General features: G+C 38.2%; 2 protein-coding genes, 2 long non-coding RNA genes and 2 pseudogenes across 4 annotated transcripts; 4 read left to right on the top strand and 2 right to left on the bottom strand.

The window, feature by feature from the left end:
* Positions 1-455: 455 nt before the first annotated feature.
* On the top strand, positions 456-1,108 carry LOC148694079 (uncharacterized). Its single transcript, XR_015966483.1, has 3 exons — positions 456-547; positions 652-818; positions 910-1,108. It is a non-coding gene; the product is annotated as an uncharacterized LOC148694079 (long non-coding RNA).
* Positions 1,109-1,282: 174 nt separating this feature from the next.
* LOC137739418 (AP2/ERF and B3 domain-containing transcription repressor TEM1 pseudogene) lies at positions 1,283-2,174 on the bottom strand (annotated as a pseudogene).
* Positions 2,175-2,707: 533 nt separating this feature from the next.
* On the top strand, positions 2,708-3,694 carry LOC137739417 (AP2/ERF and B3 domain-containing transcription repressor TEM1 pseudogene; annotated as a pseudogene).
* A 2,986-nt stretch (positions 3,695-6,680) lies between these two features.
* LOC148694078 (uncharacterized) lies at positions 6,681-9,604 on the top strand. The gene is made up of 2 exons (XR_015966775.1): positions 6,681-6,780; positions 8,912-9,604. It is a non-coding gene; the product is annotated as an uncharacterized LOC148694078 (long non-coding RNA).
* A 4,655-nt stretch (positions 9,605-14,259) lies between these two features.
* Positions 14,260-15,516, bottom strand: LOC148694077 (uncharacterized). The gene is made up of 2 exons (XM_088699520.1): positions 14,694-15,516; positions 14,260-14,373 (listed from the first exon to the last, which is right to left on the bottom strand). Exons 1-2 carry the CDS (start codon positions 15,499-15,501, stop codon positions 14,330-14,332), a joined length of 852 nt encoding a protein of 283 aa, XP_088555646.1. The 5' UTR covers positions 15,502-15,516; the 3' UTR covers positions 14,260-14,329.
* A 4,424-nt stretch (positions 15,517-19,940) lies between these two features.
* Positions 19,941-20,785, top strand: LOC148694076 (uncharacterized). The gene is made up of 2 exons (XM_088700126.1): positions 19,941-20,571; positions 20,745-20,785. The coding sequence occupies exons 1-2, from the start codon at positions 19,941-19,943 to the stop codon at positions 20,783-20,785; spliced, it is 672 nt and encodes a 223-aa protein (XP_088556252.1).
* Positions 20,786-21,429: the final 644 nt, after the last annotated feature.

Genomic DNA, 21,429 nt, shown 5'->3' with positions numbered 1-21,429 from the left:
CGAGAGTGTCCAAAAAAGCGTGTCTGGCGCGTTCAACGTTGGAGAAAAATGTGGGAGATGGGTACGTAGATAGATAATTGGTGTTAAAGTCATCGTTAACTTTATTGTTAACGTTATTATGTTATTGTCATTCATCCATAATATAATACAACATATACAATAATAAATAATGTAAAATATGTATCTGGTGTATAAATTATTTTCCAATTTTTTTAACAAAAATCTTCCATCAATTTCATGTGAGATATAATTTAAAATTTTACAAATTTGATGAAGGTGACCATTTTCGTACTGTGGATTTTTGGACTTAAAGTTCAAATTATCTGAGAAAGAAAGAGGCATCTTGGAAAAATGAAAGACAACACATCAAAGGTGAGATATTTTTGAATAGTTGCTGGAATGAGATTATAAATAGCGCCCAAGCTCGGGGGTAACGGATATGGTTTCTTTGATCACTTTTTCTTACATGCTTTGGTGGTTGTTCAAGTTTGTCATCTCACATTTGGGTCGTCTAGTCACTGATTTCTTGATCTGCTCATCGTTTTAGGTATGCTTAAGTATACTTAGACTTTTGTTTCAAACTTTTTACCTTGTATTTTTTTTTTGACATATGCTCAAAGCTCAAATGACATAATCTCATTCAATAAATAGGCAGATTGAACATGGCAGCATATAGTGTTGTTGCTACAGTTCTTAACCTTAAAAACTATGATGAATGGAGTTCTCGGGTTAAGACTTACTTGATGGCAGAAGATCTTTGGGATATCGTCGAAGGCACATATAAAGAACCGCCTCTTATTGACCCCCTTCCAACTGATGTATGTTCTATGATATTCATTTTGTTTGGAAATTGGATTGAATATAAATTCATACTTATTTCATATATTCTCATTTACCTATTTTCTCTAGGGATCTTTACCAATTATCAAAACACCAGAAGAAAAAGAAGCTGAAATTAAGGCTTGGAAGGCTGCTTCAGCTTTGCTGGACCTGCTATATGTAGAAGGTTCAACGATCATGTTGCCCCTACCTTTGCTTGCTTATTTATTTTTCGTTACAACTCTATTTCACAAATAACCTTTGGCTACACATTCATGTGATTGAACTCTATCCGAAAATACTAATATTGACCACGAAAGATTTACAGAGTTTTAATGCGTAACTACGGAAAATCAGACTTCGTAACTAGTCAACTAAAATTCTAAAATGAACAAGAAAGAAAAAGAAAAAAGTGCTTTATCATTTAAACTTAATGAACATTCTACAAAGCCTCAAATACCTGCTATTCTCTACAATGCACAGGTTTCCGTGATATGTTAACTCCGAACAGCCTCACCGCTCCATGATCTTGAACCGTCCTTAGAGGGTCACCGACCCTACCATGCATCTCTCTGATCCCCGACATGTCGAGGTTTCTAAGTCTACAGTAAATGAACATCTTCTTATCCTCCCCTACCGATCTCTCAAACCTCACAACATCACCAACTTTCAGCTTCTTCTCCTTCACAAAACGAATCCACCCTTTGCTCAACACGTAACTAGCTCTGACTACTACTCCAATAACAATATCCAAATCTCCACACTTTCCCCACCTCATCCTCAAATTTCAACAAGACCCCTTTGCCAAACCCTATATTCAGATGAACCTGAAAATGCTTCTCGGCATGTTGTTTTGGTATAACCATGCGGTTCAATCTCCCTACGGCGCTTGGTGTTTCCACTTTCTCGAAAAGCAACTCCCTCCCGCGACTACACGTTTCCCTTAAATCAAGGTAATGCTTCATACGCTTTCCACCATCATCAAGGCCTACGGCACCACCATTGTACAATTTATACTTGTAAATCTCGAGCTCGTTGGCATAAGAATGTTTTCGAAGCATGTCAACGATCTCAGCCTTGGAATGAGACTCCAAGAAAAGAGCCTCGGTGACATCACGTTCGTAGGGTTTCATTTTGTTTCGACTGTTGTTTGTGATGGCATCAAGACCCCGGAACTTTAGCGAGGCAATGTCGTAGGTTTTGGCAGCTTCTTCTTCATCGTTGAAGGTTCCCAACCCCACACGATGACTCTTCTCGTATATTTGAGCTCCCCATCCTCCATTTGACTGGAGCACTACTCGTTTGTACCTAGAAGAAGGCATGCAACTTGTTTGGACTTGCACCATTTGCTCCATTCCTTGTTGAGTAATCACTAGGATGGGAAGATACCCACCGATATGAATAATCGCAGTTACCCGTCCATATAAAATTCACGGATATAGTTATAGGTAACCGTTTAAACAAATACACGGATACAAGTATAACTATTTACCCGTGAAACATAAATGAATGACTATTGGTATTACCTGCGGTTACAAATGGACATCCATTTAACCGTTTGTTTTAATATTTGTAAATTTTTTTAAAATTAAAATTTCACGGGTAAACAAACGGTGATGGGAGTCTGGGAGACCTTGAATAGTTTTTAGGCTTTTTAATTTTTATTTTTAAAAATTTTACAAATATTAAAACAAACGATTAAATGGATACCCGTTTGTAACCCCGGGTAATACCCATAATCATCCATTTATATTTCACGGGTAAATGGTTATACCCGTATCTGTGTATTTGTTTAAATGATTATCCATAACCGCAATCGTAAATTATATATATATAGACGGATAACTGTGATTATTCATATCCGTGGGTATCTTCCCATCCTAGTGAATACTCAACAATGAATGGAGCAAACGGTGCAAGTCCAAACACGCTGCATGCCTTCTAGGTACAAAGGAGTAGTGCTCCAGTCAAATGGAAGATGGGGAGCTCAAATATACGAGAAGAGTCATCGTGTGGGGTTGGGAACCTTCAAGGATGAAGAAGAAGCTGCCAAAACCTGCGACATTGCCTCGTTAAAGTTCCGGGGTCTTGATGCCATCACAAACAACAGTCGAAACAAAATGAAACCCTACGAACGTGATGTCATCGAGGCTCTTTTCTTGGAGTCCCATTCCAAGGCTGAGATCGTTGACATGCTTCGAAAACATTCTTATGCCAACGAGCTCGAGATTTACAAGTATAAGTTGTACAATGGTGGTGCCGTAGGCCTTGATGATGGTGGAAAGCATTACCTTGATTTAAGGGACACGTGTAGTAGCTGGAGGGAGTTGCTCTTCGAGAAAGTGGCAACACCAAGCGACGTAGGGAGATTGAACCGCATGGTTATACCAAAACAACATGCCGAGAAGCATTTTCAGGTTCATCTGTGTGTAGGGTTTGGCAAAGGGGTCTTGTTGAAATTTGAGGATGAGGTGGGGAAAGTGTGGAGGTTTGGATATTGTTATTGGAGTAGTAGTCAGAGTTAGTTACGTGTTGAGCAAAGGGTGGATTCGTTTTGTGAAGGAGAAGAAGCTGAAAGTTGGTGATGTTGTGAGGGTTTGAGAGAGCGGTAGGGGAGGATAAGAAGATGTTCATTTATTGTAGACCTAGAAACCTCGACATTTCGGGGATCAGAGAGATGCATGGTAGGGTCGGTGACCCTTTAAGGACGGTTCAAGATCATGGAGAGGTGAGGCTGTTCGGAGTTAACATATCACGGAAACCTGTGCATTGTAGAGAATAGCAGGTATTTGAGGCTTTGTAGAATGTTCATTAAGTTTAAATGATAAAGCACATTTTTCTTTTTCTTTCTTGTTCATTTTAAAATTTTAGTTGACTAGTTACAAAGTCTGATTTTCCGTAGTTATGAGTTAAAACTTTGTAAATTTTTGGTGGTCAATATTGGTATTTTTGGATAGAGTTCGATCACATGAATGTGTAGCCAAAAGGCTATTTGCGAAATAGAGTTGTAACGAAAGATAAATAAGCGAGCAAAGGTAGGGCAACATGATCTTTGGACCTTCTACATATAGCAGCTCCAGCAAAGCTGAAGCAGCCTTACCATTTCTGTAAAGGCCGACCCACGAAGCCAATCCGACGACTCGGTTTCCTGCCTCTCGACCCGCTTTTCTGCAGATTTTTCAGGTGCATTTTCTGGCGGATTCGATCTCGACCACCACCTCCTTCGACTCGTCTCTGTATCTTGAACAAGAACCCGCCAACGCTCGACTTTTTTGAGTTCCCTAATGGCAAACTTGCCGTCGCCTTTCATTTAGACATTTTGTCGAACACTTGGTATAAATTTATCGATGTCTTACGTGTGAAAATAAATAATTTTCTTATATGAAGTTATGGCACATTTTTTGACATCGCATCAGACCCCAAAAATCTCTGGACTGACCCTATCCATATGATGTCAATTGAACATATATATCCACACGTATGTGTGTGAAAAACTAAACCAAGGAAAAACAAAAGGAACTTGAACAAACTAACTGGCATACCTAATATAAATTTGAACAACCAACCACCAAGATAAGTAAGAAATAAAGGCTCTGGGAAACCACCCAAGCTCTGAGCCTTGGTGCCTTTTATAATCTCATTCCAACCAAAAAAAATAACACAAGGGTGTAATCTCACCTTTGATGTGTTGTATTTCCTTTTTTGGTCCACATGTGCTATTATCTTATCTCTTTACGGAAAACCCCTTTTTTTTTTTTTTCAAAAGGTATTTCTTGTGTAAAATGGTCACCATGATAGATTTTTTTTCGGTACAGAAATCGGAAAAATTCTCATATGTGCTCGAAATACTTGTCATCTGATTTACCATTTTATATATATTTTTACTTATTTTTAGGTACCCTTTCTTAAACTCAATTAAAATACAGAACCTCATTTCCAAAATACACTCATCGACGTCATCGTATAATTCGGAATCGCTTAGCAATTAGAATCTCATTTCCAGCTTTAGATAAAAAGTTCACCCTCCCAACCTTGTATGTTAGCCTCAAGACGCTCTTTCAAATTTGGAACCATTTTGCTTTTGTTCTTTCCTGCAATTGTAGGTAGGCCCAAGTACTTTTCATGATAAGGCACCACTGACACGATTAGCAGCATCCTTATTTCTTCCCGAAACTCACTTGGTGTTGGTGGGCTGAAACACCGTAGATTTATCATAATAAAATTTTAGGAAACTAATAAGAAGAGTTTTAAAATTTTGGATTTTAATCAAAATTATCTAACAACTTTATTTAATAGTAAGAACATAACAAAACCCCAAAAAAAAAAAAAAAAAAAAAAAAATCTAACGAGAGCACGTATGTCTCACTCCATTGAATGGGTAGAACCGTCATATGCCTCGTTTTCCACTGAAAGGGTTTACAATTTTCTCACCTGCATCAGTCTATCTTACAATCCCTCCCCAACGAACATGCTGTCAAACCGGTCTCCGGCTTCCAAATCCCACCGCATCAGTCAACTATAAGTTACCATACATCCCCAAAAAGATTAATATATAACCAAATCTTAGCGGCCTAATTGTGTTTTCCTAGCTAGTAGCCAAAGGCAATGAAGGTGGAGGAGCAGGAGGAACAGTTCCAGTTGCTGGGCCCTGGTAATTAGGGTTATGATTCTTAGGAAGGATGGGTGTGTCTCAGTCTGCCATTACTGATTTCACTCTCTGACTCCAAGCTCCCCTGAATCTCAAAGATAGAGAAAGAGTGGGCGCGTGCGTGACGACGGACGAGACTCGTAAGAGTGTATTCTCCAGTACTCTTCCGCTGCGTCTGTATGTATCAAGTGTGTTTGTGTTTGTGTAGTTGCATTTAGGCAGAAATGTGGCTGCCGATTCACTTTCATCCTCCTTAGTCTTTCTTTCTTTCTTATTTATTTCACTTTCATGCATCCAGATTTCAAAGAAAAAAAATTCAATTTAAAGGTGTTTTCTTTTGGCCCAAAGAAAAAAAAGGAAGGCATTTTTTTTGTAATTGTTTTTTTTCAATATGCTACACAATGAATTATCTGTTCTCAGTTTCAGAAATACTATAGTATTTATGTTTAGTTTTAGAAATAGTCGATGTTTAATTTAAGAAATAGTGATAGTATGTTCAGTTTTCAGAAATAATCAAGAAATAGTGTAGTACTCGTGTTTACAAATGGGCTGGTCCGAGGCCCCTTTTTCTGTACATCTCGAATCGGCCCACCCCGCCCCGCCCCGTTTCTCTTATTAAAAAATTAAAACCGACCCGTACTCAGCCTAAACCTTGATTACCCGCTCTGATCCGCGGTTCCTATACCTGTTTGCCCACCCCTAGCTTTGAGCTCATTGATAAGAGGGGTTAAAGGTTAACTTGGTTTTGATGTTGATTCAAACATTACACTACATTGCTTGTTTTGTGGTTTTGTTTTTCTGTGGATTTAGACAGTGCACTGCATTGTATGTTTGACTGGTCACATCTAATGTAAAAATATTTTTATATACCGTTTGAATATTAGATTTCTCTAGTTTGACTATAATAAATACGAAACTGCAACGTTCTGAATTCGTATTGATTTATTTCAAAATATAAAAATTATGATAAGGGGAGTACCATCTATAGTTGGTGCCATCTGCATGTAGTAGCAGATTTGTAATTTTTATTTCTTTTAAATGCATTTAATTTGCATTAACTTATTTATAATTAACATAAATATTGTTAATACTGTGATAATACAAAATCACCTTTTATTTTGCTATTTATTTATTACCATAATATTACACTAAAGCAAATTAAGAATCGATTTCTAACGTGATAACATCTAACCATCAAGATCTCCATTCTCAGAATTCAAATCAGTTCTTGACGCATATCGAACCCCTACTGATTGATTGTGACGCTGGGCCAAAGGATGCGGTGAAACTTGAAGAAGGGCAGGGCAATAGAGGTACATAGTCTGTACGCTTCGATCCTCACATGTTATAAATCCATTCAAAGGGCAGTCTCTCCATACTCTCTGATTTTTTTAATTCATTACATAGAAAATGAATTTTTAAGGTCTATTTAATAATCATTTCAATTTTCAGTATCTAGTTTTAAAACTATTTCGTAACAATTTTTAGTATGAAAACTAAAAACCAAAACTAATACATATAAATTTTGAAAAGTCAAAGAGATAGTTTTCAAGTTTTGGTTTTATGGAAACATTACCGACCACGTTTTTCAAACAAAATGAAAACTAAAAACTAAATGGTTACCAAATAACCATAAGGAGTTGTCGATTAGTTACATGAATGCCTATTTCTATTAGTACATACCGGTCTATTAAATGTGCATACTATATTACTTAAAACTACAATTTAGTAGTATTCTTAGATGGCGAGTTAAAAAAACAGAGAAAAAAACTGCGTACTCTTTTACATTTATGTTTGTTTCAGTAACTTTCTTTCCAAATAGTATTATCCTTAATTTTAGGGAGCTTTAATGAAAAAAGCTTCTCAAAACTTTTAATTAACCAAAAATCATCTACAAACTTTATCTAATAAAAAAGGCTTAAACTATAATAAAAAGGATTCAAATTTTAATGAAAATGACAAAAAATTTACATAATAATAATAAATAAAAAAAACAACCAACACATTCTGACATGCTGGACCACTCGTCACATCACACACATTCTCACACTCATCTGTTCAACCTCTCTCTCTCCCTCTTTCACATATTCCCATCAATTTTTCTCTCTCATTTCACCTCACCCGTCCACATCAACTTTTCTTCTTCTTTGTTTTTTTCACCTCTCCCCGCTCTTCTCTCTCCTTTCACCTCACTCTATAAACAATTTATTTATTTATTTTATTATTTTATTATTTGACTATTCTTTCAATTTTTTTTAGAACGAACTAAGTAATAATATTACAAGATCAAAAATAAAGAAAATTTTCATTATTCAGTTTTATGAACACTAATACTGTCACTATTTATTAAACAGAACATTGACTACTTCTTAAATTTGAACACTATTTCTTAAACTGAACATTGACTACTTCTTAAACTGAACAATATTTCTTAAACTAAACACTGACTATTTCTTAAACGGAACACTAATACTATCACTACTTCTTAAACTGAACATTGACTATTTCGTAAAATGAACACTAACTATTTCTTAAACTGAACGCTAGTACTATTACTATTTCGTAAACTAAATATTGACTATTTCCTAAACCAAAAACTAACTATTTCATAAATTAAACACTGACTATTTCTTAAAATCGAACACTAGCACTATCAATTTTTTTTTTTAAACTGAACACTAAAAGGTTCAAAATTTGAAGCTCTCTTCTCATTATCATATGAATCACTGACAATAACATTAATATTCTTACAGAGTTAGAATAATGACTTTCACATTACTATTTGTTCTTTAACATTATTCGAACAATTTATTTAACTTCCCTTTAATTTATTCAATACAAAATTAACAACAAAAGCATAAATGAAATATCAGAAAAGCTAATGTGCTTTCATTGAGGAAAGTAATCTAATATTTTTTATTTTTAGGTTTTAGTTGGTTAGGGTTAAAATTAATAAAGAATTCCATAATTTGAACATGGGGTGATGATGAGATGCTACCCCACGTGTAGGGCTAAGTGGTAGTCATGTATTGATGTCAACAATATTTTTTTTTATCTCAAATTTCTCTCTCTCTCTCTCTCTAAAATTTTTGGGTTTGTTGATGTCAGTATGAATGAATTTGGTTGGCATTCTCTTCTCTCTCTCTCTGAACATTTTCCTTCCCGATGAAATATTTAAAAAGTAATTTGTGTGCTGCTTTTGCACTGTTGGTTTTCTGTTGAATTGGTAGATGCTTGCTTTCGCATTGCTAACGCGCACACGCACTTTTGGTTGAATAAGTTTTTGTTTTTTTATCTCTTGTTTTTATCATTAAATAAAAGTTATTATGTGACTTTTGGTTAAAACTCAAAGTTTTGAAGCTTTTTTCATTAGTTTCCTTTAATTTTATGCCGAGTATAATATGAGAAAAATGGCAGCTAACAAGTTATAACAAAACATGGCAGAACATGAGAGCGATGCCGATGATAAGCAGAAATCTTTCGTCAAATGTGTGAAGTCTAAGCATTGGGATGATGCTAAGAAGTATCTTAACGATCGCAAGGCAAAAATTGATTTTTTTCACTTCGTTGTCTCTAAGGATTACAGGGTGCCGATGTGGTTTAAAGAGATGGTGGACTCGATGGAAAAGGAAGACTTGGAAGAAATAAAAATATCAGGCGGATTTGGCCGCACAGCTTTTTATGTCCTTGTACAAAAACATCCAGAACTGGTGGAAGAAGCTCAATCAATGGTTGATAAGAACCCGAAATTACCTACTGTTATACCTGCCAGTATATTTGGACTTGGGCGTGAACTTGACGCTCTTATAAATCCACTTCCAGTTACGTTGGCACATATGTCGGAAAAAGGGGGGAAAAATGGCTCTCTATCTCTATTCTGTCACGCCACACGATTCTCTCAGCGTTAAGGACGCCGCTTCACTTATTTCCTGCGGTTTTGAAAACGGAAGATTCGGTAAGATGTTCAATGAGTTTCAAACATCACGAATCGTTAAAAAAATTATTTTTATATATAAGACCAATTATTGATTTGGTGATGGGCCACGATATGTGATTTTATTCTGAAAATGCTTAATATTTAAATGTATAATGTACATTAATTAATATAGCGGTATCGAAGTTTTTTCACTTTCCACCGGAATATGATATGCACCCGAGTTTTAGATTATTGAAATCTTAAAACTGTTTAATCCAATAAAAAAAAAAATATGGCCCTTCATGGTAATGTTTTCTTGTAAACTATGAGTTAGGAATAGCAAAAACTCCCTTATTATTATTAGCACCTTGAATCTTCTTTTCCCGTAAGATATTTTTGGTTACAAACTTTTTTCAGTATACCCACAATATTCCTATTTCATGCTTTTACTATATATAGATATTGCGTGGGATTTAATTCGGCATTACCTACATTTAGCCATGGCTAAATATATCTACGAAAAAACTCCCTTAGCAATATTGGGTAGTTTGCCTTCTGCCTAGTTAAATAGAAGCCGGCTCAGATTTTAGGAAAAATGAATTTACGACGGTTAGTATTATTTTTATTTTATTTTTAATTCTCTCTCCATATTAACCTTTGTCTAATTTGCATCACATCTCATATTCTACATGATTGCTTCCAACAGCCTAACAATATTGTAAGCTAAATTAATAAAATCAATAGTTACTAAATAAATTTAGCCCATAAAAAGAGAGAAAAAACAGAAGTTAAACTTAAAATACCATTAAAATACTATAAAGAGGAAAAGATAGTTAGCATTCTTCTTTTTAATTTATACTTGGATTTAGTAGGGGTACAATTGGAATAAAAACTGATCGGTCAGCACGCACAATATTACTGACCACGTGACTGTAAACATCTGTCATTTGAAACCTATCTCAACAATTGCTATCGTAACATCCAAACACCGATCCGTCACCTTATGTCCCTAACCAAACACAATCAACTTCTTCCTCTCCCTTCTTCCATGGCAGATCTCACCAACCAATTCATTTCTCGCCGTCAACCCCACTTCCATTCCCTCGTCCAACCCATTTTCCGTCCTCCACAACAATTCCGCGACCACGGCTACCTCGTCGACTCCGCCATCATCTGAAAGATCCAAGCTGTGGGCTTTAGCCATCGCAGGAGACCGTCCTTAGCAATCGCCGTCATCCACGACGGTGGACGACTAGTTGCAGTTGCAACCACACACAACAGTTTTAAAACATTTTAATCTCGTACTTCACTTATCATTTTATTATAATTTTGTACAATTGTTAGTTATTCTGTTAGTATGACCATATCGTAGCATATATTAGACCCAAATGTTTAGATGATGTGGCATTAAAAATAATTAAGTATTAAAAAAATTGTTTAAAAAATAAATTAAAACAAGTGGGTCCCACCCACTTTCTCTTTCTCTCGCTCCACTCAACTGTTTTCCATTTCAAAAAACCAGCAAGCAAATTTTTTTCAGAAACACAAATCATGGTGTATGGGGTTGGAAATTGAAACACGGAGGGAGCTGAAGAGACCAACGCAGCATTCCCAACCTCACCCACCTCTCATTCCTCCAGATTATTCTATGCGGCCATCAGATTAGAGACCAGCGACCCATTTGAGGAGGGTTCATCCTTGGCGAACTTCTCCACCACCTGAGTCAGCGCCGTAACTTCGCTGGATTGGACAGTGGAGAAGAAGGATTGGTGGGTTAGGAAATGGACGGACTTTTGTTCCATCGTGATTGGCCGATTCTCCTGGTACTTACCAAGTATCTGGAGTGTTAAAATATGGACCTGCTAGGGTTTCGTAGATTCCTAGGGTTTAAGCCGTGAGAGAGAAGTGTTGAAGATGTTTTCGTATATTAATTTTCTTCACAAGAAGTACAAGCTTTATACAATATGTAATAGGCTATTCTAGGAAGTCTACTTATACAAGGATTACACAAATCAATCTATTCCTATAATAAAGGAAAGGAAACAATCATAATCCAAGATATTGCCGCTTAATACTCCCCCTCAAGGTGGAATGTGGATGTCAATCACACCCATCTTGCCAAGTAATGAGTGAAACATCCCTTGTCCAAGCGGCTTGTTAAATATATCAGCCAACTGTGCTCCAGTACGAACGTAAGCTGTCGTGATAACCCCTGATTGAATACGTTCACGAACAACATGGCAATTGATCTCTATATGTTTGGTACGCTCGTGGAACACGGGATTGGCTGCTATATGAAGAGCCGCTTGATTGTCACAATGCAGTTTTGCTGGCACATGATGATCAACTCGTAAGTCAGCCAACAAATATTTCATCCATGTAAGCTCACACGTCGCAGAGGCCATGGCACGATACTCCGCTTCTGCTGAAGATCGAGAAACGGTGGTTTGTTTCTTAGTCTTCCAAGATACCAATGCTCCTCCAAGAAATATGCAATAACTCGTGACAGATCTTCTTGTAATTGAACATCGAGCCCAATTGGCGTCACAATATCCAGCCAAGATTAGGTCCCCCTTTGAAGGAAATAGAAGTCCTTGTCCAGGTGCCCCCTTCAAGTATCGCAAGAGACGATGGACTGCATCTAAATGTGGTTTTCTTGGTTGTTGCATGTATTGGCTGAGTACATGAACTGCATATGAAATTTCCGGTCTAGTGATTGTAAGGTAAATAAGTTTACCAACAAGTCTCCTATACTTCGAGGCATCATGAAGAACTTGCCCTTCCGTTGGAGATAACTTCAAATTTTCTTCCATGGGAAATTTTGCAGGTTTAGCACCCAGTAAGCCGGCTTCATCAAGAATGTCAAGCGTGTATTTCCGTTGCGAGATAGAAATACCTTGAGAAGACCTAGCCACCTCTACGCCGAGAAAGTATTTTAATGGTCCCAGATCCTTGATTCGAAACTGAGTGTGAATGAATTGTTTGAGATCACGAATGGCCTCTTCATCGTTGCCTGTGATGATCATGTCATCGACGTAGATTAGTATAGCTGTGAATGAGTGATCACGTACCTTGGTGAACAAGGAATAATCTGCCTTGGATTGTTGATACCCAGCTTGGTGTATGGCAGTGGAAAATTTGTGAAACCAGCTTTGAGAGGCTTGTTTAAGCCCGTAAAGTGACTTGTTGAGTCGGCATACATTGTGCTCCCCCTGACGACGAAGACCGGGAGGCAGTTGCATATAGACTTCTTCCCCAAGGTCTCCATGGAGGAAGGCATTTTGAACATCCATTTGGTGGAGAGACCAACGACGAATAGAAGCTACGGCCAAAAGACATCGAACGGTAATAAGTTTGGCAACTGGGGCGAAAGTCTCTTTGTAATCTATACCTTCACGTTGTGTAAAACCCTTGGCAACAAGGTGAGCTTTATAACGCTCGACATACCCATCTGAATGATACTTGACCTTGTAAACCCATTTGCAACCAATAGCTCGATGACCGGGAGGGAGACGAGTGAGAGTCCAAGTCTGATTTTGTTCCAAGGCTAGGAGTTCAGCTTGCATGGCGGCTTGCCATGCAGGATCACTGTTAGCTTGCTCAAAAGTAGTGGGTTCAACAATGGTGGAAATAGCACAAGCAAAAGAACGGTGTGAAGAAGAAAGATGAGCATAAGAAACATAATGAGATAAAGGGTAACGTGTACCTGACATGGAAGAGGAGGTGGCACTAGGAGCAAGAGAGTGTACATGATATAAATGATAGCCCTGAAGTTGTACGAAGGGTTTTGGAGGACGGTTGGAGTGGCGAATGGCAAGGGGAAGAGGTGAAGGGGCATGCTCGGTGATGGGAGGGTCCGGGGAAGGGGTGATGGCAAGGGTAGGAGGTGTGGTTTGTGGTAGGTCGTGTGGTGTGTCGTGTGATGTGTCATGGGATGGGAGGGTGATGGTAGTGGTGGTAGAGGCAGGTGGGTCGATGGCAGTATCAAGGGGAATGGGGAGAACAACATTATCAGGTTGGTGATCTGGGGGTTGGGAAGCAAAAGGAAAGGTGTCCTCATGAAAGATCACATCATGAGAGGTGGAGAATTTGTGGGTAGTGAGATCATAAACACGGTACCCCTTTTGACCAAGAGGATATCCAACAAATATGCATTTCCGAGCACGTTGATCAAACTTGTGTGTGGGAGTGAGATTCGTGGCATAGCATAAGCAACCAAACACACGCAAGTGATGAAAATCTGGAAGTGTACAATGTAAAAGCTCAAATGGGGTTTTGTGATGAAGGAGTGGTGTTGGTAAGCGATTGATTAAATAACATGCCGTTTGAACACTTTCCCCCCAAAAAATTAAAGGTAAATTGGCTTGAAAACGAAGTGCTCTCCCAACATTTAAAAGATGGCGATGTTTTCTTTCAACGACCCCATTTTGTTGGGGAGTAGAGGGACAAGAAGGGTGAAACACAATACCCTTGCTATAAAAAAAAAGAACGTAAAGAAATGAATTCAGCCCCATTATCTGCCCTAATCGTCTTGATCATGCGATTGAATTGTGTTTGAACCCAAGCAATAAAAGAACGTAACAACCCTTGTTAAACGCATAAGATGGATCCAAGTAAATCAGGAATAATCATCAACAATAGTAAAAAAATATCTAGCCCCCGAATGAGAATTGACTCGATGGGGTCCCCAAATATCACAACGTATTAAATCAAAAGATGCTTGAGATGAAATAAAGCTTGACGGAAAAGACAAACGAGTTTGTTTAGCAAGGGGACAAATGTCACACAAATGACTAGAATCAAACATAATAGTTGGAACTTGCTTGGTCAAAAGTTGTAAGGGACCGGTGGAGGGATGTCCTAAGCGTCGGTGCCAAAGGTTTGAATGACGGTTGACATTGTGAGCTAAATGAGGATTTTGTGTTGACGACAAGTAATAGAGCCCATTATATCGCTTGCCCAGGCCAATCGTCCTCCTCGTAGCCATGTCCTGTATCACACAAAAGGTAGGAAAGAAAGTCACTATGCATTGTAGAGACTCAGTGAGTTTGCTAATGGATAACAAATAAACTTGAAAATTTGGAACATGTAACACATCATCAAGTTTAAGAAGAATAGTTGCTTGGACGGAACCAATAGATTCTATAATGGCTTTTCCCCCATTCGGCATTTGTACATAATCACACATAGATTTCTTGTGAAGCAAGTGAGGTGAAGGGGATATATGATCCGTTGCTCCACTATCAATGATCCAATATAGGGTTTTCTGTGGTAGGGCTCCTGACATTTTAGACAGAGGTGTAAGAGTACCTGTGGCGTTTGCAAAATGGTGAGGATTACCATCCAAGTTGTTTTTCTTGAGCATGGCCATGATTTGGTTGTACTCTTCAGGAGTGAACTTGGGGCTGTTACCGCTGGTTTCATGATGGTGCTGATCCGTGACTGTGGCGACTTCATGGCCAGTCTTTATTTGGTTAGCCGCAGGTTTCTTCTTGTTAGGAGGAATCATCTTTTTGCCATGGTATTTGTGCCCCGGTGGAAAGCCATTGAGATAAAAACACCGATCTACGGTATGATATTTTTGATCACAATATGAGCATTTAATAGAGGAGTTACCTCGTTGTGCAGCAGATTCCCTATGGCTTGTCAAATGCATCGCATGCAAACTGTTGTTATGACGAGTGAGAGATACCTCCACTTGTTTCTCTTGTTGTAAAACAAGAGAGTATGCCTTCCGAGTGTCGGGAAGTGGCTGCATCAACAAGATTTGCCCACGTACTGCGGCATAGGACTCGTTTAATCCCATGAGAAACTGCATCACTCTTTCCTTTTCATCACGTTCATTGATCTTCTTCAAACCCCCACAAGTGCATGTTGAGGGCTCATGATAGGACGTCAATTCATCCCACAATGCCTTTAGTTTTGTGTAGTAGACTGAGATCGATTGTTGCTCATGTCTGTGCTCAACAATTTCTCTCTTAATTTGATAAACACGTGAATCGTTCCCTTGAGAGAAACGATCACGCAAGTCAGCCCACACATCTGCTGCTGATGTGTAGTAGGAAACGCTGCTTGCAATGTCTTCATGCACAGAATTCAGGATCCACGCGAGGACCATGTCATTGCATCGTTGCCATAATGCAAATTGTTTATCTGTTTCAGCAGGTGGGTCAATGGTTCCATCGACCAAACCTAGCTTGTTCTTAGCACTTAGGCTGATGCGCATATCACGGCTCCATGTGTTGTAGTTGTCTCCTTGAAGGGTTTTGGAGACCAAGATGTTCCCAGGTTGATCAGATGGGTGTAATAAAAGCGGGTTCGAGAGATCAGCAGCCATCTCGAATGGTTTTGTGTTGGTTCCTGAATCACTCATGATGACGATGTTGTTGGTTGTGGTGCGGAAGCGTTGAAGATGGGTGGGGTATTCAGAGTCACCAGAAACGGTGCTCTGATACCATGTTAAAATATGGACCTGCTAGGGTTTCGTAGGTTCCTAGGGTTTAAGCCGTGAGAGAGAAGTGTTGAAGATGTTTTCGTATATTAATTTTCTTCACAAGAAGTACAAGCTTTATACAATATGTAATAGGCTATTCTAGGAAGTCTACTTATACAAGGATTACACAAATCAATCTATTCCTATAATAAAGGAAAGGAAACAATCATAATCCAAGATATTGCCGCTTAATATGGAGATCTGCAGATAATTGCAGAAATGGCAATTCCAATTCTTCTCTGTCTTCCAGTTGATTGTGGTGCCCCATCGTCTGGAGGTCGATGACTGGAAAAAAAGAAGAAAAGAACTTGAGATGACACCATCGCAAAAGGAGGGGGCGCCGGTGAAAATGGGAACGAGGGATTTTGGAAGGAATTAAAGGAAAGCATTTTAATTATTTTTGTTTTACTTTTTCTGTTTAGTTTAGTTTAGGTCGAGTTTTTTTTTTTTTGAATTTTTTTATTAGTATCCCACGTAATGTTGAATACATCTCACATTAAAATTTAATGTTAAATGACTTGTATACCTTAATATGCAATGACTATTTTGACCTTATAAGATTATAAAAAAATTAAAATAATTCTAAATACACCCCAAAAAACACATCCCAATATTATTTATTTTCTTCAACTTTCAAAACCATTCTCTCTCCATTGTACATAGAACAAAATCCTAATCAATAAAACTACAAAAACGTTGACTGAAAAAATTATTCATAAGAGAATCTTAATCTAAAACCAAATACTTCACATTGATAATTGATATTCAATCAATTAATCCCAACTTTTGTCCCCATTTTCATATTCCTACTTGGGCAGCTTCCATCTTTCTGAACCTGATTCCTTCAATCAAATCAATCTTCCATACCAACTCAAGTAACCCCTTAATTAGTCTTATTAGTTGGTTGTTCACCTGCAAGTCTTGTTTTAAGGATATATGGTTTCCACATATTTTCGAGGAGAGCTTGGAAAGGTTGTCTCTTTCTTTTGCATACACATCTTTTAGGTTTTGCAACATTGTCCTGCTTATTGAAGTCCGAACAAAAAGAAATGGAGGAACTGAAGCAATGGTCTTTCCTTTAAATGTTGTGACCTCAAGTTTTTAATCAAAGCAATGTTACTCTTTAATCAACATTTGGCATGGCGTGGAAAAAGAAGAATAATTGTGGCTGGTTCTTGCTGGAGAAGGGGGAGGGATAAATTTTTTTTCTTTTTTAAGATACAAAGAGTGTGGGGTATATGTAGAAATGTGGGGTGTATGTTAAGGTGTGGGGTGTGAGGGTATTATGGAAAAGTAAGTGAGGTGTATTAAGATAAATTTAATTAAAAAAGAAAATGTGGGGTACGTATTAAGTTTGTGGGATGCACTCAACAATATATGGGGTGTTGATAAAATAAGCCTTTTTTTTCTTCAGTTTTATTAATTTTAGTTTTAAATCTTTTTAAATTTTGTATTTCATTTTTTAATCCACATGGCACATATATTGTGGGACCCATGACGTCCATGTAAACAAATAATAGAGAAACTAACAAATTTTTTAACGGATGTATGAAATTGAAACAAAATAGTAGATAATGTATAAGATTGAAATGTTTTAAAGATATTGTATGAGGTTGTAATTTCATTCAAACTTAAGGTGGTAAAATGTAATTTACCCTTTTAAATTTAATGCTAGGGTAGCACCACATGGATTAACTAGTAAAATTAACAAAATTATTTTCTTAAGATTTAAAACTAAAATTGATCAAACTACAAGCTACAACTTAAGAGAAAAACTTTAAACGTCATCGCCTGCATCTAGGTACGAAGAGCAAATCTCCACCATTGATAACCCAACAAAGATGGTGGAAATACCAGTGTTGTACGTAGTGGTTGTTTGGAGTATTAAGATCCAATGGGCCCTTGGTGCTTGCTTTAAACCATATAAGGACTTATGTAAACGGCACACATAATCTTCATGTTTGGAATTCACAAATCCGGGTGGTTGAGTCATATATACTTCCTCTTGCAGGATACCGTGGAGAAAGGCGTTTTTCACATCTAATTGCCGCAATGGCCAACCAAAATGTGCAGATAATGCTAGAACAAGTCTTACTGTCGTAGGTTTCACAACCGGACTAAAGGTCTCCCCAAAATCGATACCGGCTTCTTGATTAAACCCTTTAGCTACTAGGCGAGCCTTATACCTCCCAATAGAACCATCAGCATTCTTTTTGATCTTGAAGACCCATGTACAGCCTACTAAGTTCTTATGGTGGGGTAGAGGTACGAGAGACCATGTACCTTGATTTTGCAAAGCTAAAATCTCATCTTGCATAGCCGCAGACCACACCGGGGACTTTAAGGCAGACTTATAAGTGGCAGGCTCCACTTGACTCAGATCAACCCCTCCATGTTCATGCAGATCAGCGAAAAGGGCAATTTTCTTGGAAATACCATTCTTGGACCGTGTCTGCATAGGATGGAGATTCAGTGGTGGTATAGATAGTACCACTTGCAGATGGTCAGGTTGGAATAACCCTGCCCTTTATCGCAGCTTAGTTGGAGCGTTACAGTACTTAACATTCACTAGACCTGACATTGCCTTTGCCGTTCATCAGGTTTGCCAGTTTATGCAACATCCTATGGAGTCTCATTTCATGGCAGTAAAACGGATTCTTCGGTATCTCAAAGCTACTCGAGGTTGTGGTCTTCATTATGTCAAGGGTTCTTTGGATATTACTGCTTATAGTGACGCAGATTGGGCTGGCGATCCTAATGATCGGCGATCGACTACTGGGATGGTTGTGTTTCTAGGATCTAATCCAATTTCGTGGTCTTCCAAGAAACAACTTACTGTTTCTCGTTGCAAACCAGAAACTGCAGGTGCATTTTGTTTCTTCCACCGAGCAGTTTGCTGATATACTCACCAAAGGATTATCTGCTCCTCTATTTCAGACTCATTGTGCCAATCTCAGGCTTCAATTCTCTGCCCCTGAGCTTGAGGGGGGATGTTTGGAGTATTAAGATCCAATGGTTATGAAATGGACAAGTGTCAAAAGATCATGAAGTTAGTTACATTGGTTATATTGTTACTTAGAGTGTAAGCTACCAAATGTTATTATATATAGCTTGTAACAAATCATTGTAACTAATAAGAAAAAGAATACAACAATTCACAACAAACTTCTCTCTCAAATATCTCCGATCGTCTCTTTCTTCCTCTATCTTCTTCTTCTTCTTGCTTCTGTATAATCTCTTTTCTCAATAACACTTGATGCTTTACATGGTATCTTCGCCGAAATCCGCATAACAACTTGGCGGTGGTGTCGATCTTGGTTCCAATTGCTTCCGCTACTGTAATTGTTCTTCTTGTATATTGATATATTGCTGTTCAGTTTCTGGTATTTGGCGAGTGTTCTCTGCTACTCTACGTCTGGTTCTTCCATTCTCCAAACGTGCACACCAACTGTTTGTGATTTGGTTTCCGACACGATTATCTGTGATTTCTCGACGATTTGCAACAATGGTAACAGCGTCTCAGCTACAGATCTTACAATCTCCGATTGCGTCCTTGATCTCATCTGTTTCGAGTTCGGTAAATGTGAAACTGGATGAGACGAATTATTTGGCTTGGCATTTCCAGATGCAGCTCCTACTTGAAGGCCATAGCATAATTGGGTTCGTTGATGGGTCAATACCTTGTCCTGCTCAATTCAGTCAAGATTCTTCTGATCATTCGGCTATTTTGTCTGGTGATTCTTCTGCTAGGGTTTTGTCTGACGATTACAAGATATGGAAGATGCATGATAAGGCCTTAATGCAATTACTTACTGCGACTTTGTCTCCGGCTGCAGTCTCTTGTGTAATTGGAAGCACTAGCTCTAAAGAACTGTGGAATCGTCTTAAAGATCAGTTCTCTACAGTCACAAGAACGAGTATCTTTCAACTCAAATCTGAGCACCATACGATCTGTGATTAGGGGTCGTGAGACTGTGATCTCATTGAAAGATCTTCGATCTCAATTGCTTGCTGAAGAAGCTTTGCTTGAAAATGGCACGAATTCTCCTGTGTTATCTGCATTAATGGCACAAAGTAAAGGTTTTTCTCCCAAGCATCAGTCTTTTTCTGCTGTTGGTGGTACTCATAGCAGTCCTAATTCTACTGCTTACAAGTCATTCACCAATAACAATAAGGGTCGAAATCGGTTCAATTCCAACTTCCACTCAAAGTTTGGCAACAACAAGAATTTTCATTCGAATTCTGCTCCTGGAATTCTGGGTACATCTCCACCAAGAGCTCCAAATTATGGTTTTCAGAATCACCAATGTCAGATTTGTGGGAAGAATAATCATTTGGCGTCTACTTGCCGGTTCAGGAATACAATCACCCTACAAGGTTGTCAGATTTGTGGTAAAAACAATCACTTTGCTGATACCTGCAGATATAGGAATGCTGTTGCTCCTTCCGGTTGTCAGAATTGTGGCAATTCTTATCATAGTGCAGAAACTTGTTTTCAGAAGAATTCATCTAATCAATTGAATGCAATGCATGCTGCTACTTCTCAATTCTCAGTTCCATCTGCACCGGCACAACAACCACAAGTTTGGCTCACTGACTCTGGTGCTAATAACCATATGACTTCCGCATTGAGCACTCTTTCATTAGCAACTCCTTATCCCGCAAATGAAGTAATTCAGACAGCTAATGGTGAAGGTTTAGCTATCTCTCACATTGGTTCTTCTCTCCTAAAAACTCCAATGCAGCCTATCAAGCTCAATTCTGTTTTATATGTTCCAAAACTGTCACAAAACTTACTGTCTGTCCATAAAATTTGTTTGGATAATAACTGTTGGTTGATCTTCGATGCTTTTTCGTTTTGGATTCAGGACAAAGCCACAGGGAGGATTCTCTACAAAGGGCTGTGTAACAATGGATTGTATCCCATCATTTCACCGCGTGCTTCTTCAGTCCACTATACAGGTCAACCTGTAGCTTTTCTTGGAAAACAGGTCACAGTCAGTATTTGGCATAAGAGGCTCGGGCAACCTTCTAATTCCATAGTTTCTCAGATTTTAAGGAATTCCAAAGTGTCTTGTGTTGCTGATAGTATTCCTTCATTGTGTCAAACTTGTCTAGAGGGTAAGTTTAGTAAACTACCATTCTCTCCGTCCGTTTCAAAGTCTGTACACCCATTTGATATTGTCCATAGTGATGTGTGGGGCCCTGCTCCTTGTGTGTCCTTTGAGGGATTCAAATATTATGTGACTTTCGTTGACCATTGTACTAAGTACTGTTGGCTGTTTCCGATCTGCAATAAAAGTGATGTTTCTGCAACTTTTGTATCCTTCTACAATTTCATTCTAAATCAGTTTCATACTACTATAAAAGCTCTTCAAAGTGATGGTGGTGGTGAGTATCTAAGTAAGGTCCTTCAACAATTTCTTCTTGATAAAGGAATAAAGCATCAGATGTCTTGCCCTCACACACCCGAACAAAATGGTACAGCAGAGAGAAAACATAGGCATATCGTTGAAACATCCATTACCTTGTTACAGACAGCTTCATTACCAT

Source organism: Pyrus communis, chromosome 9 (genome assembly GCF_041283825.1).
Source record: "Pyrus communis isolate YQ-2024b chromosome 9, ASM4128382v1, whole genome shotgun sequence".
In the NCBI taxonomy this organism is placed as follows: domain Eukaryota; kingdom Viridiplantae; phylum Streptophyta; class Magnoliopsida; order Rosales; family Rosaceae; genus Pyrus; species Pyrus communis.
The sequence above is the reverse complement of the archived record's forward strand: the minus strand, read 5'-3'. Positions and strand labels throughout refer to the sequence as shown.